Source organism: Solea senegalensis, linkage group LG1, assembly GCF_019176455.1.
Source record: "Solea senegalensis isolate Sse05_10M linkage group LG1, IFAPA_SoseM_1, whole genome shotgun sequence".
Classification (NCBI taxonomy): domain Eukaryota; kingdom Metazoa; phylum Chordata; class Actinopteri; order Pleuronectiformes; family Soleidae; genus Solea; species Solea senegalensis.
In genome coordinates this window covers 40,282,480-40,302,731 of record NC_058021.1, presented here as the reverse complement: position 1 = coordinate 40,302,731, position 20,252 = coordinate 40,282,480, and the positions used below count along the sequence as shown (strand labels likewise).

The 20,252-nt window shown below is 39.8% G+C and overlaps 1 protein-coding gene across 2 annotated transcripts in view; it reads right to left on the bottom strand.

The window, feature by feature from the left end:
- Positions 1-20,252, bottom strand: part of pard3aa (par-3 family cell polarity regulator alpha, a) — a 314,117-nt gene that overhangs the window by 260,814 nt on the left and 33,051 nt on the right. For both annotated transcript variants that reach the window (XM_044031983.1, XM_044031991.1), the window contains exon 2: positions 17,087-17,188. In XM_044031983.1, coding sequence (XP_043887918.1) covers positions 17,087-17,188 — 102 coding nt within the window. The remainder of the gene's footprint in view (positions 1-17,086; positions 17,189-20,252) is intronic.

Below are 20,252 nucleotides of genomic sequence, written 5' to 3'. Positions count from 1 at the left end.
ACACGCACTGTAGACACAGTAATGTACACGCAATCTTTGACTAACACGTTGGAGGACACCATAATATAAAGTCAAGTGGCTAACACATCAGCTGAGGCCATTACATCAGTACTATCATCTCAAGCACCATTGGGTTTAACAATCCCAGGTAAGTCATGGAACATGTATCTGTTGCCAATATATCGATAGCACAACGTCTGACAAGACATCATGGGAATAGTATTTTGTGCCAAGTCGGATTTGTATGAATGTACCTACAGCTCTAAAAACACTCTTGCACTCATGTTTCCACAGAGATGACATTCAAAGGTTCTTCTGCACATCTTACCGTGAGGTGACTGATCTTCACGGGCAGCAAGAACTTAGTGTCAGTTGGGGTTACGTGACTGCACTTAACCTTAACTGACACTAGGTGGTACAAATGGTATAAAGCCTGTCCTGTTTGAGTCTTTGAATCTGCTTAACAGTGTTTTTGCATACATGTGTCTCTTCTCTCCAAAGCTTTTCGGCTAAGACGTCTATTAAAAGATATCTCCACTCAGCTTCCTCTCTCCCTCTCTCTCTCTCTCCCCTCTGTGTATTGACAATCTTCACTCTCCTCATCTGTAAACCTCACAATGCAGGTTTTAGCTGGGATAAGAGAGAGTGCTGATGACTGCTTGAGTTCATCAACAGGGGCATAAGCCTGAAAGTTTACCAGCACTGGGCCATTAGGCTTCCAGAGTATAAGCTCTCAGAACTGTGTGCTATCGATGCTTCAAAGATGTACAGTGGGAGTTGAGGCAAAAGGTTTAGGGCTTTCAAGCAGTTGTGGGCAAGTTTTCTAAAGTACGCTGAGTGGAGATTTCCTCACAGAGGGAGGGAGAGACAGACTTACACTATAAGGGATATGTTGAAGGACCGATGTGTAAACCATCTGCGTGACTGATTAAAGTGATTTTTGCTCCCCATCCATATCTTTTGAGAGTCTGTGAACAGGATTCACTCATAAAAGAAAGAGAAACCAGAATCTGGTTTGATCAGTTAGGGAGAAACCGGGTGAAACCAGGTGAAACCGAAAGAATCCAACAAAACTTTCTGAACGTTTCTCTTCTGAAATGTGATCAAGCAACTCCATTACTGTTAGATATTTTACAGAATGGCTGTGGCACACTGTCTAGCCTGTCCACCCCCATTGAGGCCAGGCTTAGAGTAAACCATAACAGCAGCACTGCCAATACACAAAGGAAATCCAATTGGAGCTATTTCACGCATGATGTAAGGTAAATAGCTGAGGAAGATGAGGAAGAGGACAGTGGATAATAAATGGGACACTAACTTCCTGTCAGCCTCTGGAGAAACAGTCTTCCCACTCTTTCCTCACAGAGGTGACGACAAGTGAGAGGGAGAATGGCTGGTATTGGCTTCATGCCTGTTGCATTACTTGCCATGAAAGCATGCCGAAAGAACTCCAGCACTGAGAAAAGCATACATTTCCACATCTCCAACAAGTTTGTTCAAGTTTGCAGCATTACAGCTATGGCACTCTTAACTTTGTAAATTCATTCCACACACATACCTGCGTGAAGCATGAGCCGACCTGAAAAGGGAATAAAGCAGAGGAGTTTTGAGTTTCTCCTGCTGTGATGAGAAGTCCCTTATCTTGGCTTTGAAAGGAATCTGTGAACATCTACAGAGCATGAAGATTCACGATGTGGACTGGTGCTGCTGAATACCCCATGTCTTCAACATGTCTTTGAACACGCGTGCATGGTTCTGTGCGGGGGTAATGTGATATTCTTGATATGTTGACGAGCAGAAAACATGGTTTTGTCCTTGCAACAAAGTGCCTGACTGTTTTCTTGAGTAGAAACCTTTCTCAGCCCTGACTTTAAGGATAACAAAATCAGCTAAATGCGTACAACTGTGACAGAAACTACTTATCCGCATTTGATCTATGGCTGTATTGAGTCAAATGGACACACTCATTACATAATAACCCTTTAATGTTGAGTTTCCTTAAGGTTAATTCATCAATAAATTAGTGACTTAACAGTGGTTTGTTGTTTTCAGAGGAATTTGATCCTCTTCACAGTCAAACTGTGACTCCAACAGTGCAACAGTGCCCCCTACTGGAGCTGTGAAAAAATGTAACCTGATGGGAGTCATAAGTCACACAGACATGACTGAACCAGACGCTCCCATTTCAACCAGCGACACCCTGGAGAGGTGATTATACTTCTTCTGATGTCTGCTATCATTGACATGCTCCTGCCACAGTGGAGTGAGTCCACGTGGAATTAAGAGAGATAAGTTGGTATAGATGAGGAATTCCCTGGTGTCCCAGAGCCAGAGTAATGTGGCTTTGTACACTGCATTTCAGGGGTGAACCGTAGAACAGACAGAGGTTGTCAGCTTTGACTGGTGATTGCACAAAAGGGAGATGTGAAAAAATTTACCTAGGGGGTCACCTATCGCTCCATGTCAGCTGAGATAGGTACAGGACCCCCAGTGGATGATAAAGCGGTAGAAAATGGATGGATGGATGTGACTACTTTGTCACGTCAGTATTTTGAAATGGCACATTTGACCGGATCGGAAGCTTCTGAAATGGAAATAGCCCATATCAATCAGCTGACTAAAATAAAGTTAATGGCAATTTTGCTGATCAATAACTTCAAAATATTTCCTGCAATTTGAAAGGTTTGACAAAATGTTTTGAAAAGCAATGTTGGAAGTTGTCAGCAGAACATTTTAGTTTTAAAAGCCTTAAAGTGACTTTAAAATGAGCCACAATTATCTGGTTGTTCCTGTAGAAAACAAAACCTTTGCACAATATTTTGAAATTCTTGTTAACTAAAACCTGTAATTATATATAATAATACAGTAGGAATAATAATGTAGTACTCTAGTTTATGTTATGTTGTGCGATTTTACTTTACTCTCGGTCATGTTTTGATTTCATCATGTTGCAGTTTGTTAAACAGCAGTGGATTGTTAAGACTTTTTTATTTCTTAATGCAATACAGACTCTCTGTAGATCAGATTAAAACTGTGTTTTTAATCAGCTGAGGAAGGCAGTGGCACACATTAATATTTCATCTCAACTCAACACACATCATAAATGTGTTCAGTTCACACCAGACCTGTTTCTACACATACAGCAACATGCATTCCAAAAATTAGACACACCCAAAACTTGATACAGAGAAAACCCCGTAAGCACAAACACACGTGAAGAGATGTCAGTGTGTTGATTGCCACATTGCCTCCTCTGATATTCAACCTACAGCTTTGTACATTTAATTTTCTGTTGCCATAGTAATGTCAAAACATGAAAGAGAAGAAAAGAAACCTGGCAGTTCAAGTTCAGGTGTTTAATGTGGAGGAAAAACACTAACTATTCTGCAGTTTACAAAAAAAAAGCACATTACGGGGCTCGGCTGAAACAACAAGGATTTAACTGGGAAAAAAATGTTCACAAGTGTGGAAAAGCAGTACACTAAGTGCAAACACAAATATGATTGCAAAGTATTAGCCATATGCACATGCAAACACACTTGTGGAGAGATGTTAGTAGCAATAGAGAGGACACTGTGCCAAATTATGAGAGGGCACAGGGCCAGTGTGACTGTCCTGCCAAACTACCCCCCAGGCAGCTGAGGACAATCCACCATCATGGCCGTCATCAACAGCACAATTAGAAAGCAGGACCCAGCTGCTCGTCTGGAATGGACAGTGAAATGTGGAAAAAAAGGAAAAGTCCTAAAAACATGTTTGGTTTCTTATGCATTTAAATAACTCACTATTTCTAGCATGAGATCAAGATTAAAAACAGGAGCAGAAACAAAGAATGAATGGAGATCTTTTACAATAACAGATGTGCAAATGGTTTGTCAGTATTTTTTTCCATTGTTCCTCTTCCTCTCAGTCTCACTCAGTCCACCCTCCTCTTCCTCATAATAAGCAACATATTGTATAAAATAACAGCATATGTTAATGGGAGCAACCAAATTTGAACTGTGGTTAGGTTACAGTTAGGCATTAACTGGTTATGGTTATGTTTGGGATAATGCTTTGGTTCAGCTGTCCAAATGAATGGAAGTCAATGCAGGTCCTTATAAGGATAGCTGTGTGAAACTCTGTGTGTGTGTATGTGTGTAAGCAGAATCTTAAACTTTCTCAAAATGTATCAAAAGACCAACATATACGCATATAAGGAATTATTTTGGATTTTGGTCATTGGAATGTTTTACGCTGTTGCTGTTCTAATTTGAATATTTGAATGTGGCACATCTGTCTTCTGTTTCTGTCATGAATTATTAACACTTATTTCACTTATGAAGAGAAACACTGTGCTGAACCTTTCTTCATATCTATCAATGTATCACTGGGATTGGGTTCATATATCTACTTCTACCAGGTGATGAGTGACTGTGTATGTGTCTTTGGAAAATTCTGTTCCTTTAGCTCCCAATACAGGTAGGTTCAGAGGTCAGCATGCACCTCTGGTAGTGAATGATCCACAGCAGTTACTGGATGGTGTCATTTCCTTCAGTTATATATAAAAAAACAAATGCCTACCTAAATGATACCTTTATATTTAAGTCCTTCAAACACGATACTGTAATAAATAAAAAAAGTATAGTATGTGCTGTGTATATATATATATATATATATATATATATATATATATATATATATATATACATACCTAAATGTTCATATACATACGCATGTATGACAATTACAATAAAGACTACTTAATATAACCACACTCGTTGCCATGGAACTGCTGCAGAGAAACTTTCCTATTTTCATGAAACACATATAGCATCACTTAATTATATCATGATAATTGTGAGGTTTTGTGAAAGAAAGTTGAAAAGTAAAATGTCAAAGTCTACCATGGAAACAAAAATCATTACAGAGAAATAGACAGACAAACATAAATGATACATTTATAAGCAGTGAAGCTGAAAAAGAAACAATTCCAATGTTTTTCTTAAATTAAAACAAAACTAAATTGTTGATGGTTACATGAAAAAGATACGTTCTATTTCCATCTGACTGAGCAGCAGAAAATGTACTATTTTACACTGAATGTAACTGTCACTTTCCACACAGCTAAAATCTACAGTTGAGCAGAGGCATTTTCTTCAGTAATCCTTAAAAGAGTTAAGTGACTGTTTGCGTGTGTGTGTGCGTGTTTTTGGTGATCAATAGAGTCAGGTTGTCTGTGTGCAGTTCATTCACTGCCTGCTGATCAATGTGGGAGAAGAAAAGCAGAGAGTCTCTTGCCTTCTCTCTCATCTCATGGACTGTTTGAGAGCATTTGAAGACAAAGCAGAGAGTGAAGAATAAAAGCTGAAAAATGAAGATGATAAAGACATGAATTGGGAAATATAAGTGATCAAAAACATCATCACAGACAGTGGCGACTTCTCTAATAGCTGTGGAGAGGGTTGTGTAAATGTGTTATTTCGGAGTGTCATCAGTAGATGAGGCCACACACACACACACACACAGTCGATGAAAGATTCAGGGCTTTTAAAATGAAGTGGCCCTAAACAATAAAACCAGAGTGAGTTGCTGACAAGGGACAATAGAGCCATCCTATGTGGTGGCTCTGCTTCCTCTGTGTGTAAAAACAGACACTCACTAATGCAGGGGACAGTGCTTCTGACACAAGAGAGCAATACTATTGCAAACCATCAGATGTATGTATGTGTGTGTGTGTGTGTGTGTGTGTGTTTCAGTTATTACTGATGTTGTAGGACCTAATCTAACTTATTACATTTTAAGGTGAAGACATGTTGTATGGTTAGGGTGTTAGGTTACGGTTAGGGTCAGGCCAGTAGTAGTTACGGTTAAGGTTATAGTAAGTCTCCAGCAAATAAACAATAATAATCAATGTAATGTCTTCTGAAATAATGAAAACCACACTGTATGTGTCTGTGTGTGTTGACGGATGAATGTCTTCAAAGACAAACAGGTGCCTATTATTTTTGCCTATAGGAAAATTCCCCAATGACTTTAAAATAGGAATGGCAGGCGTACAGGCAAGTGCACACGCACAACCTCACATACACATTCACATAACAAGCTACAACCCCAGGCTATTGTACATCTGTTGTTGAAGAGACATAAGGCATTCATGCAGGGACTCTCAAGATTCCCCATGCAAAACAACACTCACTCACACACTCACACACACACACACACACTGCATGTGATGAATGAGCTTTTTTTTTTCACAAAAAGTGGTGCAGAGAGACACTGTGGTGGAGGGGTCTTGTGAAAATGCTTCCTAAAAATCCCTTCTGGATACAATCATGGCAGCACACAAAGACGCACCGAGACACATTCTCTCAAATTGGCCCACTAACCTTCAGATACCCTCTATAATGAATACATAGCGCTTTTAGTATTCTTGACTTCCAGTGCAGGGAGACAGGAGGACAGAGAGATGAAAACAGATATTATTGCCAGATAAGAAGCTTCACAGACTCTCATCTACTAAATCACTGTTTATTCATGATGAACTTGAATTAATTTAATTAGTTCTAAAATGGTTTTAATCAAATAACATTGCATCGCCATATTAAATATAAATGCATTATTAATGCTATTAGAAGCAGTTTTAGTCAAGGGTTGAAACTTTTTTTTTCATGATTAATTACCCATTTTGTTGCCCTGCAGAATTAAAGAAAGTCATTAAAATGCACATCACTGCCCAGGGTGGCATTGAAAATATTATACGGCAGAAGAAATCACAACAAATCCTTACATTTAAGAGGTAGAAACCAGTGGACAGAACCATTTGTTTTGACTAAATGTGATTGGAGCACTTCAGGTATTGGAGGGATGGGGCCTTTGTGTTTGGAACCAAGAAAGGACATGAAATAGTAGCAGAGCTTGAATAATGGCACAGAAATACAATTGCTGACTATTTCATTGGATATGAAGGTTGTATAAAGAATGCAGACTCTATGCTAAATCACATGGACCAGCAGCTGTACAGGAGGAAAGCGTGTAGTGCTTGAGCATGTCTTTAAGCCTGCAGTATTTTAGCAGATCCTAAGAGGTCTTCAGCCTTTCCTCATGAGAAGAGAGGCAATGAGAGCACACAGTCGGGGTGTTAGAGGGGATTCGGCTCTCTGACTGCTACAATGTGCCTGTCTAAAACTCTCAAAACCAGGCTTAGCTCCTCAACCCTGGCACTGCCTTCCTACTTCCGTCTGCCAGTTTCAGCTTTAGCTTGGTGCAATGCCAGCCGCCAATGCCAGACTTCGCTTAGCTTGTGGCAATGCTTGAACTCCACTTTCACTGGGTTTCGACTTTCCTTCCTATATTGCTTCCTTCCTTTCTTTGCTTGGGCGTGTTTCACTGTTCTCTCTTTCATTTGTCATTGCTGTTCATTCTTATTCTCAATTTTGTTCTTACTCGCTTGATTTATCCCCTTTGCCTTTGTTTATCTATCCACTTAATTTACTTGTTTTCCTTCTTTTTTTTTCTTCAGATACGTTAAGTTAAATATATGCAAAGATGTGGGTTTGCCTGTTCAGGTTGACTGCTCATGTATTTGCACCACATCCTTCTTCTATTAGCCTCTGCACTATAGCCATAGTGCCACTAATTACTGCGATATTGAAGCCCACTCAAAAACCCAGCTAGCCTGGTGTACATCATATCCCAGCAATAAATTAACCCGGTCTAAAAAGGAGCTTTGCCTTTCAAAGTCGATTTCAGAGCCAATTTTCAGACACAACCTTGGTGTGACTTTGGATCCGTGAGGGTAATTGTATATGGTTCTGAGAGAAGTAGTCAAGTGTTGAAAACAGCCGCTCATGGTCTGGAGACTCTTGAGACAAAAGCTACACCAGGATACTTGTCATGCAGAAGAGGCACTCGCTAGGTTTAACAAGGAGCTGAGAGGCAGCAGGGTGTGAGAGAAACTGGTCTAAATTCGAAAGAATAAGCAATTGATGGTAGATTGAAGTTTTCTGTTTAAAACATTGGCATTTCTTTAAGAAGTAATATCCTTGCAAAACTATCTAACTCTGCTGGAGTAACATTAAAAATACAGTCCCTGCTGAGGCAGGGTGTAGAAGTTTCTAAAAGATGACCTTAACTGGAATGACGCACTAACTGCAGCAACATAATGACATAAGGATATATATAAATAACTAAAATATAAACAAATGTCCATTACATTCAATCCACACTACTTTCTCTCAGTATCTAGCAATGTTTGGATCCCGTGTCGCCCAGTGACATTCTTACAGTGCACACAGGGAGTGATGTTTTATGTGCAGACAGACTTAGACAATAGCACATTTCACTGGTAAAGTGAGATGGCTGCAAACAGGACTGAAAAACACAAAGAAGTGTCCACGAATGGTTTCGGAAGTCAATTCTACGACTAAAAAACAAAACATGGTTGTAATAAACACTTCTTGTGCCCCGCCCACACTGCACTGGACTGCCAGTGAATACACCCAAACGTTACTTCAGTGCGGTGTGACAGTATTGCTTCACAGAGGCCGTTTTCAAATGGATGAAAAAATCAAAAATCAGTAAAGATGACACACTGCAGGTCTAAGAAGGAAGCCAGGGTGATGTCTCTTCCCCTGTATCTCTTCCTGTTGCCTGATCTGAGCCTGTCCTTTGTTATCTTGGTGCTCCTAGGTATCCCAGTTGGGGGTCTGTACCTGTCAGCTCAGTTTAGAGCCAGCTTCATGGTGGCTGACCGAAATCAACCCCCCAGGGCAATCAATATCAGACCCCTCTTCAGGACACCACCACAGCCAAAAATAGGCTAATTTGGCAAATAATAATCGAGACACTGGAACCAAAGCAGTCCTGACAGCTGTCATCCGAAAAAAATCCCTCCTGTGTGTGTGGGTGGGTGGTGTACAAGCATTTTCTTTTATTTAAGAACTTATAGGGTGTTTGTGTGTGGGGGGGTGGGGGTGGCTTTTCTCTGTTTTGGCACTGCCTATCCTAAGCTCTGGTTAAACAATCTGGCATTTCCAGACAGTATTCAGGCAAGTCGTCGCCATGTCAGTAGCAATTTGGCACATCGGCAATAATCTCTTCCTGTAGGGGGGGCTGTCATGGAGGAGAAATCAAAGACACCTATGTGACTAACTGGGTTGCCTTTAAGCTGAAATAAACTCTTGGTGACGTGACCCGATTTCACCCATTTCAAAAGAAAACCACAGCAGAGGATGGAGGAGTTGCCTGCTGCTTTGCAATATGAAGTAACATGCCTCTCACCCCAGGGCAGCGTGGGGATGTGTGTGTGTCATACTGCATATGCTACACAGCTGAAGCAGGGGTTTTGACAACAAGAGTGGATCAGTGTCTTCCGTGCGTGTCTCAGCAGGTCTATATCAGTCGCTTCAGCAGGTGGACGTGAAGAATATCACCTGTCAGACTCTATGCTATACACAGCACACTGAAGCTGTGAGAGGCGAAATACATACATTTCACTTGTCTTTGAAAAAGCATGGATACATTTAAAAATGACAGCTCTATTTGAGTGTTTGGATGATGATGCACTTCCGATTCTTATGGTCAAAACGAGCAGCAGAGGATGAAACCTTTTAGGAAAACAGTGCTGTAAGTAGAAAAACACATTGTTGCATCTCTGCAGCCAATAAGGTTGATCAGAAAGTACTTTGTATTCATGCCTCATGCAGTGAATCAAGTTTGAAAGAATTTTCCTTATTACAGAAATATTACCTCTTCACATTTTCTGCACACCCTAAAACACTTGCCGTGAGACTGCTGCTATAGAATTAATTTAAATAATAGTTCAAAGTATAATAATTAAAAACAATTCCCAACATTTAGTACATGTACAAGCAATGCAATTATGAGGTTAACCCACCCTTGTGCACTTATGTTTATTAGTTACAGTAAAAACAGCAGGTTTTTCATGTCACACAAGAGTACGCTGTCCAACACATTATGAAGTTACTTATAATAAAGGCCTGTGGTTCTCTCGAGTAGTTACACTGGGAAGGTCCCCACTGTGAAGGATTATGACTGTGTAAGTGGGACGGAGGGATTTGCTGAAAAGAACAACAGCGCTCGACAAATCTACCCCGCGTAAGTAAAGTTCAAAAACTAGGAACCTAATAAACAAGCAGCAACAGACAATAAATCCAAAGCCCCAGAGGAAAATGAAATGAAAAACTGCTTGTTGCCGCCTGTAGCCCTCGAGGCAGAGCAGCGGAAGTGAGGATGAATTCTGTTACACACGGCGTCTGCAGAGCTGACTCTGGTCCTTACAGGCTAATTACAGCTGGCCACAGGGTGTGTTAGGGTGTGGGTCTGTCAAGATACACTGTATGTGTGAGCATGTGTGAATCAGTCTGTGTGTGTGTGTGTGTGTGTGTGTGTGTGTACAGGTTGATGTGCAAGTGTCATATAGTCATTACAGTCTCTATACTGGGTGAAAATATTCATACTTTTAAGGCAAAGATAAGTTCCAGTGTGTGTGTGCTTACCGGTTTAGAACCATTTATGACATAAACACTGACCTTGTTGGATAGGGACCAAAGAAAGTCTGGTGTTAATAAGGCAGAAGTAAGAGACATGTGATGTTTTTTTTCTGACTCAGACTCAGACGTTCTTCACCACCAACAGAAAATAAAACTTTATTCTACTGCACTGAAAAAATGTAGGCCTCCAACAGATCCAGTAATTTGTTCTGGAAATACTTCACAAGGCCAATTACTAATACCAGGGGCTTTAAATAACAGGAAATACCACAAAAAATTCACAGTATGTGAGGGGAACAAATTAGACTGAGACTGTCAGAGATGACAGTGAGAGACAGCCTTCCAGACACAATAGTCTTCACTCGATGCCAAAATAGGGCAGCATTTATGCAAAAAAGAAAAAAAAATACACTCACACATACACACATAGAGTAATTAGTCTTTGATTTCCCCTGACAGTGTACTGGTATCAGGGGGCAGCTGCTGGTACCCTGATTTAGCCTTGGCTAATTTCACTCACGGCTTGATCTCGACCCAGCACAGGTGCCCAGTTGGCGCCCGGTTGCTGTTGCCATGGCAATGTCAGCTTCAGGGGCCAGAAAAATGCCAATTTTGCAATGCAAAAAGAAGCTCGACCAAGAGCTATAGACGTGCAACTCAATAAGCATACCATACAAACACATGTAGGAGAGACAGTCTATTCAGTTGTCTCTGTTTATTTACTAACATTTGACATAAATACCATGTATATGTTATTACAAGGCTGAATATCTATTTGCAAAATAAGACATTGTCTGTAATGCAGGTGATTTCCAGATAATGCTGAAGGTTGCTGTAACTGGGGCTTGAGTGCCTCTCTGTGGTAGATGAGTGTCACTGCAACATCGAGCTTCATGTTCATGCTGCTACAAACCTGCTGTAAAACACACCGCTTATTTCAGGTGCTACAGGTACAGCTCTAATGAGATTTCTGTTTTTCATCTGTGAGGAGTCACCCTCCGCCCCTTCGCTCATTATGCTCAGAGATTAGTTTACTTTGATTTACCTGTTAATGAGGTAAATCCAGACAACTAACACTCAAGAGACCCACTTCCTAAATTCATCCATGGCTTATTTGCTATCAAGATCCCTGTGGACACAATATCAGGACACCAAGTTGCACGCTCAGCAAGCCGACAGGTCGGATGGACTCAACCAAGTGTCAAGGGTCCATACTATTTGAAGTGAGTGGAAATCAAAGCACAGCAGTTTTAAAAACTAGAATGGGTGGGCGGCCATGACAGAAGGACAGAAGAGAGACAGATCTAATGGACATAAACTACTAGGTTACAATCGTGTGCCATAATATCTTGTTTCGCAGAAGAACTGAACATTTACACTGAATTTCCCATTTCAACAATACCAACAATCTCATATCTATGTTACTCCTGTTTCCTTCAACTGCTGTGTAACACTAAGATCAGACTAAATAAGCCCAATTATTAAGTAGCCCAAGCTCTCTGCAATGACCATTAAATGGATTCTAATTTGATCTGATTGGCTATTTAACACCCATTTCTTTTTATGGACTAATTTCAACAGACACATATTGTGAATTTCTTAGCTGAGGCCACCATCTAACTAGAAGCAAATTTTAATTGTCTCATTACCATCTGGTAAATGGATAAAGGTTCTGCATCTCTGCCAATTCCCGCTTTTTACTTATTTCTCACTTTTTTTCCCAAATGTCTAACCTAAGGCTCGAAGTTAGAAGTCTCCACTGCCTTCCTCGTCACAAGATTAACCGAAGTATTTAAATCATGTTTTTTCACTTGCCACAGGGCTCATTCAGCCCAGCTGAAGATGTAATTGCAGAAGCTGAGCATTAGCAGCAATTATGTGCCGGCACAATTTGTACACAGAGAGAAAGCTGAGGGGAAGGAGGGGGGGCGTGTTAAATGCATTCATTCAAAAAAATAAATCATGAAACACAGTGAGCTGATAAGACTATTTAGGCTGACTCTGCATAGTTTTTATTAGGAGGAAAATATCCTTAAACTGCCCCTCTGACACCAACAATCATGCAACACTGAATTCCTCATTGAAAATACATTATAACTTGTTGACAACATGAGTCCAGAAAGACTGAAATAACACTTCTAGAATGTGTCCATCCCTGGATAAAACGGAATAAGCTAATTTTTGTACCAATCTATTATTTCCCTCCACAGTCCAGGTGGTGGCAGTAGTGCACAAACAATGCTTTTGGCAACTGCAATTAACTCACTGTCTCCTGAAGACCTATGGGCTGTTTTACAGAGACTGGAGCTTTATGAGAGACATAATTCACAACACAGTGTAAGGACACCACGGACAGACAGGGTGGAGGTAAAATATAGTGTGCTGAATCTCCAAGAAAATAATATTTGAGCAAATATGACACCCGCTGTCCACTGAAATAAATACAAAATGCAGACATACTTCAACTTCCCGAAAGAATAGCAAAATTATAATTTGAGCAACACAAAAGTTAACCCAAATGCGTCAAATACACACTCACACACTTCTCATATAAAGAGGTTATATATCAACAATGTGAAATCTGTGAAGCAGAGACAGACAGGCTGCAGCATGCAGCGCTATGACTGCATATGAATCACAGCATGACAAATCTAACACACACACACACCTTACAATAGACGACCAACCTGAAACATTAACCTTGCCAAGAGACAACAGTAGTTTACTAAATCCTCACTGTTTTCTTTTCCTTGTTCTTTTCCTTGTACTTGCAGTGACACACAATGAGATCATTTGTGTAAAGAACACACAACCTGTTTATTGTAGTATCAGTGGTAATGATGAGCATCACAAGTGAGAGCCGTCTGTTAGATAAATGGACATTACATTACATGTCATTTAGCAGACCCTTTTATCCAAAGCGACTTACAATGGAATCAAGTACTATTAGCCAGGGGTGGTATCGAACTTGCGACCATGATGTCTTTGGTATACAAGGTATACTGAGCCACTCCACCCCTAACTTGATGAATATTTTCCAAAAACAATGAATTAGACTGAAATTTATACTAATAATCAGATATAAAATACAATGCAAGTCTCTTATTTCAGTTTTACTATATCCAGTGCTGCAACATTTGATGAGTTAAATATTTAATGGTTTACTTAACCTTGATGCTAAGAATTGTTTATAAAACGGTTTAACGTTGAGTTAAGATAATTACATTTGTTTCAATAACATTGACATTTCTGAATTTGTTATCCACCTTAAGCGTCCATCTCAAGCTATTTAGACTAGTGTTACAGTAATAATCTCAACTGCAGTCCAATTTACTACCCACCTTCCTTACATGTACAGGGGAAAAAAGCCACATGACAGCTATAAAACAGGCGCAAACACAGGGAGCTCAAAACATTTGGAACAGGTCAGCTCTGTTAACCATATGGTCAGTCAACTTGAATTAGAGATAAGATATTGATGTCACAACTTGTGGTGCAATGGTTGTACATCTGATGCCAGATTAGAAGGCTGTGTGTTCACAATATCATGTTGAGGTCATTGTGTTTTGGGGGAATAACGTGTAAAGCATTCTACTTTAACAGCACTACACTGTTCTTGTCACATATTCATCACAGCTGGTGTGTCTCACTGGAAATGGTAATCACAACAATTCAACATTTGAATTCAGAGTGATCTGCCCCAACTGATCACATCAACACCAGGCTCAACACTGACTACGCCAAACAGTTAAAAAAAATCCTGAGCACCCTGCAATCCTGAAACATAACCACAACTTTCTGCAGATCTATCGCGTCAGGCCTGAGTGGTTGGGCTATGTCCCTGTCTGTGTGTCAGTGTCTGTTAGTAGATTAGACAGTACAACAGGGATGGAGGCGGTAACTGATGTAAAGAACTGGTCTGACTGGATTAACTGCTATAACTATATACACAAATTAAAACACTAAGATGAAGTCATGCACATGGGCATTTATTTGTTCCACTGGTGCAAAGTTAGCTGTACCAACCCACAGTCAGCAGTAGGTCAGTGTGGTGACCAAACTATTCCTGTTTGGGTTTTATTTATTTATTTATTTATTTATTTATTGGGGAAGTGAGTAATCAATTAATATACAGATATATTTTACAGGACTCTGGGACATCGATTTTGACAAAGTGTCTTTCTGCATAAAGTTTGCATGTTCATGTGGGTTCTGTCCAGGTTAATCCGGCTTCCACAGTGGGAGGAAGCCGGATTAACTTGGACAGAACCTCCAAAAACATGCATATTGGGTATTAGGTTAATTGGACAGTCTAAATGTACCATCCATGTAAATGTTAGAGTGAATGATCTCTATATGTTGGCCCTGAGATAGACTGGCAAACTGTCCCGAGTGTATCCTGCATCTGCAACCCTCATGTGGAGGATAAAGCCATAAACAACGGACAGTTGGAAATATTCTCGTAAAAAACTGTAATAAGCCCAAGCAACCATCAGGGGGAAGGTATTCACACCATTAGTGTGAATTAAAACAATGAAAATTAGAGTTGTTTCTTTCTTTAGAATCATCACAGGCAATGGATGAGGAGACAGGATGGGGGAAAATATAATGAGCTGAAATGAAATTGAAAAGAGTGAGATAAAGTGTTTCAGACAGCAGGTGCAAAACAGCTGCTCCCACCACTGATCCCACCTGATGCGTAACCATGGCACCTACCAAACCATAGTCATGATGAGGTGCGGGGATGCAGAGACACACATACTCGTCCTCTCTCAAACAGGATTTCATTCATGCAACCACAGAGCATCTTCAGTTATCAGTCAGGCAGGTCGAGTGCTCAGAAAATGCTTGAATCTGCTGTTTGGCATGAGACAAACAGGATACATTTTCAGAGTTCATGGCATTACACTGACACCATCATCAAGACCTCAGAGATGCAGAGAAAATTGCCCATAAATTAGGGGTGTCAGCATTAACGCCTGAGTCACAATGAATTAAATGTCAACTGTAACACATTTGTTTTTAATCACATTAATTGTGTTTACTGTCTCACGCTCCATGTTCATGTGCATGGCGTGTTGGAGCTGCTTACTCAGAGAGAGTGAGAATAACAGCTGATGATCACTGTGTCATGTATTGTTCAGCTTGGTCTGCTTTTGCTTCAGGACAGTGTTCAGGAAGTGTTCATTTCTCCACGGCCGGAGATGGAGCTACTTGGGACTAAGACCCTTACGTTTACTAGCGAGGACTGCTATACTCGGAAGTCAAAATTTCCAACTGCAGCGCCACCTCAAGTCAAATTCCAACTCCAAAATTCAGAACAAACCGTGACACAGAATTCCAAGATTGCCATGAGTCGTGTGAGGAAGTACAAACACTGCTACTTTTGCTGTTGTACTTCATTGCTTCACCTTCAGTCAGTATAGTACACATAGTATTGCCAGCTTCTCATACTCAAACATACTCAACTGCACCACTCACTCCACAAGCACAAACACACACTCAATCAATATACACTGCTAAGAACTTCTGCAATGAATCGCCATTAAGGCATAAACAATTGACAGCCCTACAATAGATACAAATCCAAGACAGTACATTAACTTTGAAGTGATGAAACTAACAATGATATATCCTTCATGTCAAAACCTATGCTGATTCACTACAGTGTGCAATAGTAGATGACAAACACCATTTTTTTATTTTAAGTGAGCAACAATGCAGTCATTCACAGTGGGGTAAATAGCACACAGCTCGGCTTCACCCACCGTCACTTGATTCAACTGTTAAATATAATGATTTAAACCGCTGCTCACTCACAAGGACACTAAGAGGGGCTACAGCTCATCATCTGGCGCAACATTAAAGCAAAAGACCAAGTGACTCAGGTGTAGTCAGCACTATTCCCATGGGAAGAGATGCAGTGTGGGTAATCATTTACAGCTGGTCTAGAGGGAGGGGTGGGCAGTGTGGCATCATGCTACCACCAAAAAAGTTTTACCCACACACACACACTCTTATGCTGGCAAATTTAGAAACACACACATCAAAGTGGAACTTTAAATGTAACACAGCAGACTACAGTTTATCATCCTTTCACTTTCCACAGGTTTTTAAAAGCGATGGAGAACTGCCAACAGGTTAAGATGATTAAACCCAGAACAGCTTACTGTTTGGTATTGTTAAATGTTACTGTGAGATAGCAAAGGCACCCAAGTGTAATCATGAGCACATGTCAGTGAAGCCCTCTGTAGTGCTGCCAGATTTTTATGCAGTTCTAACACAATCGAATACATTTTGCACAAGGAAAAGTAAAAGGGAAAAGTCCAGAAAACAAGAATTAAAAAAGTAAGAAAATAAACTCTCTCTCACACATATAACTATATAACAAATGAGTGTCCCCATACGTAATATTTATTTATTCCATAAACAGTCAAAATAACTTCTGCTTTTCTAAAGTACAACACTGAAAAAGAAAAAGTTATGGTCCACCTGCAGTACCTTAACCCTAAATTTAACCAGAGCCAAAGGACTACTGGCTATGAAATGGTCAGTTTTTATACACACACACACACACACACACTTTGACTCACCCTATCTTTGTCATCCACCACGTCACACAGCATGTCATCCAGGTCCAAAATGCCTCCATCTCCATGTTCTAACCTGTGGACGTGGACCCAGTAGTTAAGGTCCTGAAAAGGGTAAAAGAAAAAAGGCAGAGTATTAGCTCATTGATGAAATAATCTTTATTTGCACTGATAAGTCCAGCAGCCGTGTGTGGGTAAATCCTACATCGCGTTTCATGGCATGCCAGGCAAAAGGAATGAGCCGCTTGTGTCCTTGGGAATCAGCTGATCCAGTCACTATGTGGTTCAGGTAATGATCCAGCCAACTGGTGCACAGAGGCTCTGACATGGCTATGGATTTACAACATCATAACAGTTCTGAAATATTTTAATCCCCTGCTGGATGGTTTTCAAAATGAGCATATGGCTCAAGCCTTTGTTCATGGGGGAGTGAACAGAGGAAACAGATTTGTCCAACTGAGTTTAATCAAGTCCAATTTCTCTCTTTGTTCCACTGGAAAGAAGTACATCATAGATGTCAAATTTAACCAAACACAAGTAGATGTTTTTGGACTTTTTACACTACATATTTGTCGGGTACAGTACAGTTTCAGGAGAAAACACTTAGATGTGCAAAGCAGCTTCATGTATTAGGTGAATGTGGGGCATGTTGTAAATCCCCCATAACCAAATAGTCCAGCACATTTGATAGTCACCAATAAATAGTCCCATTCTCTCACCCTTTCCCTTTATCCACATATGTATAAGACTAAATATAACAGTATGATGGCCAGGTCAGACAGCAGTGTAAAGAGTGCCCCTATTTACACTGCCTATTTACAGTGACCTTAACAAAAATCCATATAATTACTGTACTATTAGAGAGGGGTTGGTATCAATCAAAGAATTTCGATACTGGTACCAATACCGATACCTTCATTTCGATACCGGTTCCTGATGGTTACTTTTTTTGATACCAGTTTTACAATATAATTTCTAAAAAAGAAAATTACATTACACATTATGGTACAAATCCATCCTTAATTTTTATTTTTCAGTTTTGGCATTTTTACACTCAGTGCAGTTTTTTTACATAAAACAAATTGACCACAAACTATTTCCAGTGCAAAAAGAACAATTGCAAACAAATAAGTCATTTTCACAAAGGATCTCACAGAAACTTACAGAGGTAAAATCAATGTCTTATCATCTCCCTATTTACATTAGAACACAAAACATAACAATAACGTGGTTGTATTATTATTACTCAAAAACAATAATCTAGGCTGAGATAACCTAGGCTTATAACAGGTCAACAGCTTGCTCACCTCCACCATGGTGCCTCCACTGTAGAAAAGGGCTGCAAACCTTTAACATTACAGTTGTGACTGTCTGGTGTCTTTGTTTTTCTTTACTCATTTTCCCTTTTTCTGTCAGTGTGAACAGATTCACACTGACTGGCCTTGTCCTCCTCCTCACATCAGGTTCAGAGGTCACTGTGAGAACAAGACAAACATAACAGTTTGAACTGTTTAACAGCCGATGCAATAGATTTTAAAAGGCTAAGCTTTATCAGTTACTGTCTATATTAGGGTTTCATTTAGTTAACTACATAGCCACAACATAAAACTACACACTAATATCTTAATATCTTAGCTTTAAGATATAGCACATAAGTTAGCGTTAAGATATAGCACATAAGTTAGCGTTAAGATATAGCACATTAATTAGCGTTAAGATATAGCACATTAATTAGCGTTAAGATACAGCACATACACCACTGGAAAGTGCAATAACTGATGCTTCAGTCACTTTGTTTACACAAACACAGGACAATCACTTCTCTCTTTTAAAGTGCCTTCTTTATTCTGTTTTTACACCGGTCTTGCTGCTATATTTGGTTATCTCATGTTAATTTATACATAGTCATAGTTTTCTGGAAAAATGTAAACAATTCTTATTCTTATTTTATTGTTAATATTCTATTTTCTCTTTTAAAATTGTTATTTATATATTTGTATTTTGTTGTCCACAAAATAACGACAATAAAGGCTATTCTGATTCTGATCACATAAGTTAGCGTTAAGATACAGCACATAAGTTAGCGTTAAGATATAGCACATGAGTTAGCGTTACGATATCACACATAAATTAGCGTTAAGATATGGCACATAAGTTAGCGTTAAGATATAGAACATTAATTAGCGTTAAGATATAGCACATGAGTTAGCGTTACGATATAACACATAAATTAGCGTTAAGATATAACACATAAGTTAGCGTTAATATATAGCACATAAGTTAGCGTTAAGATACAGCACTTAAATTAGCGTTAAGATATAGCACATAAGTTAGCGTTAATATATAGCACATACGTTAGCGTTAAGATACAGCACTTAAATTAGCGTTAAGATATAGCACATACGTTAGCGTTAAGATACAGCACTTAAATTAGCGTTAAGATATAGCACATACGTTAGCGTTAAGATACAGCACTTAAATTAACGTTAAGATATAGCACATAAGTTAGCGTTAAGATATAGCACATACGTTAGCGTTAAGAAATAGCACATATTACGCTGCAGTAACATTAACTTAAGTAAACAAACATACAACACGCAAACTCACCTGTTGAAATCCCCGACACAGCTCCGCCGTCAGTACTTGCTGTACTCGTCATGGATGAAGCGGGGTCGGGTGGGGATTTTAAATCAGGCCGCTCTGGCTCTGTAACACCCACAGCAGGTGGATGGCTGCGCTCCGCTCTTCTTACGTTCAAACACTGGCAACTTTTTTCGATGCCTTGCGCGTTCGGGTGCTTGTGTCGCGCACTATATTAGTATTACTTTTGTAGAAATGGAGCCACACTTTCGACCTCGGTGGCATTTTTAGCCCCTTCGTCACGAGTCACAACACACTTAGACGTAGTTAACACAGACACACGTGAACCCGGTCTGTGGGCGTAACCGCATTGTATTCTTCCTGCACGCCGCAACCACGTGTAACGTTACAGCCAATCACCGGCAGCATTATCAGATCTTGATCATGTGATTAACTCCGTAGGTACCGAAACTTAGAACCGAAAAACAAGGCATGTTTCGGTACCATAAAAGAACCGAAGTTCGGTACCCAGCCCTACTGTTTATATGATGAATGATCACGCTGTCATTTTTACAGTGCACAGCATATA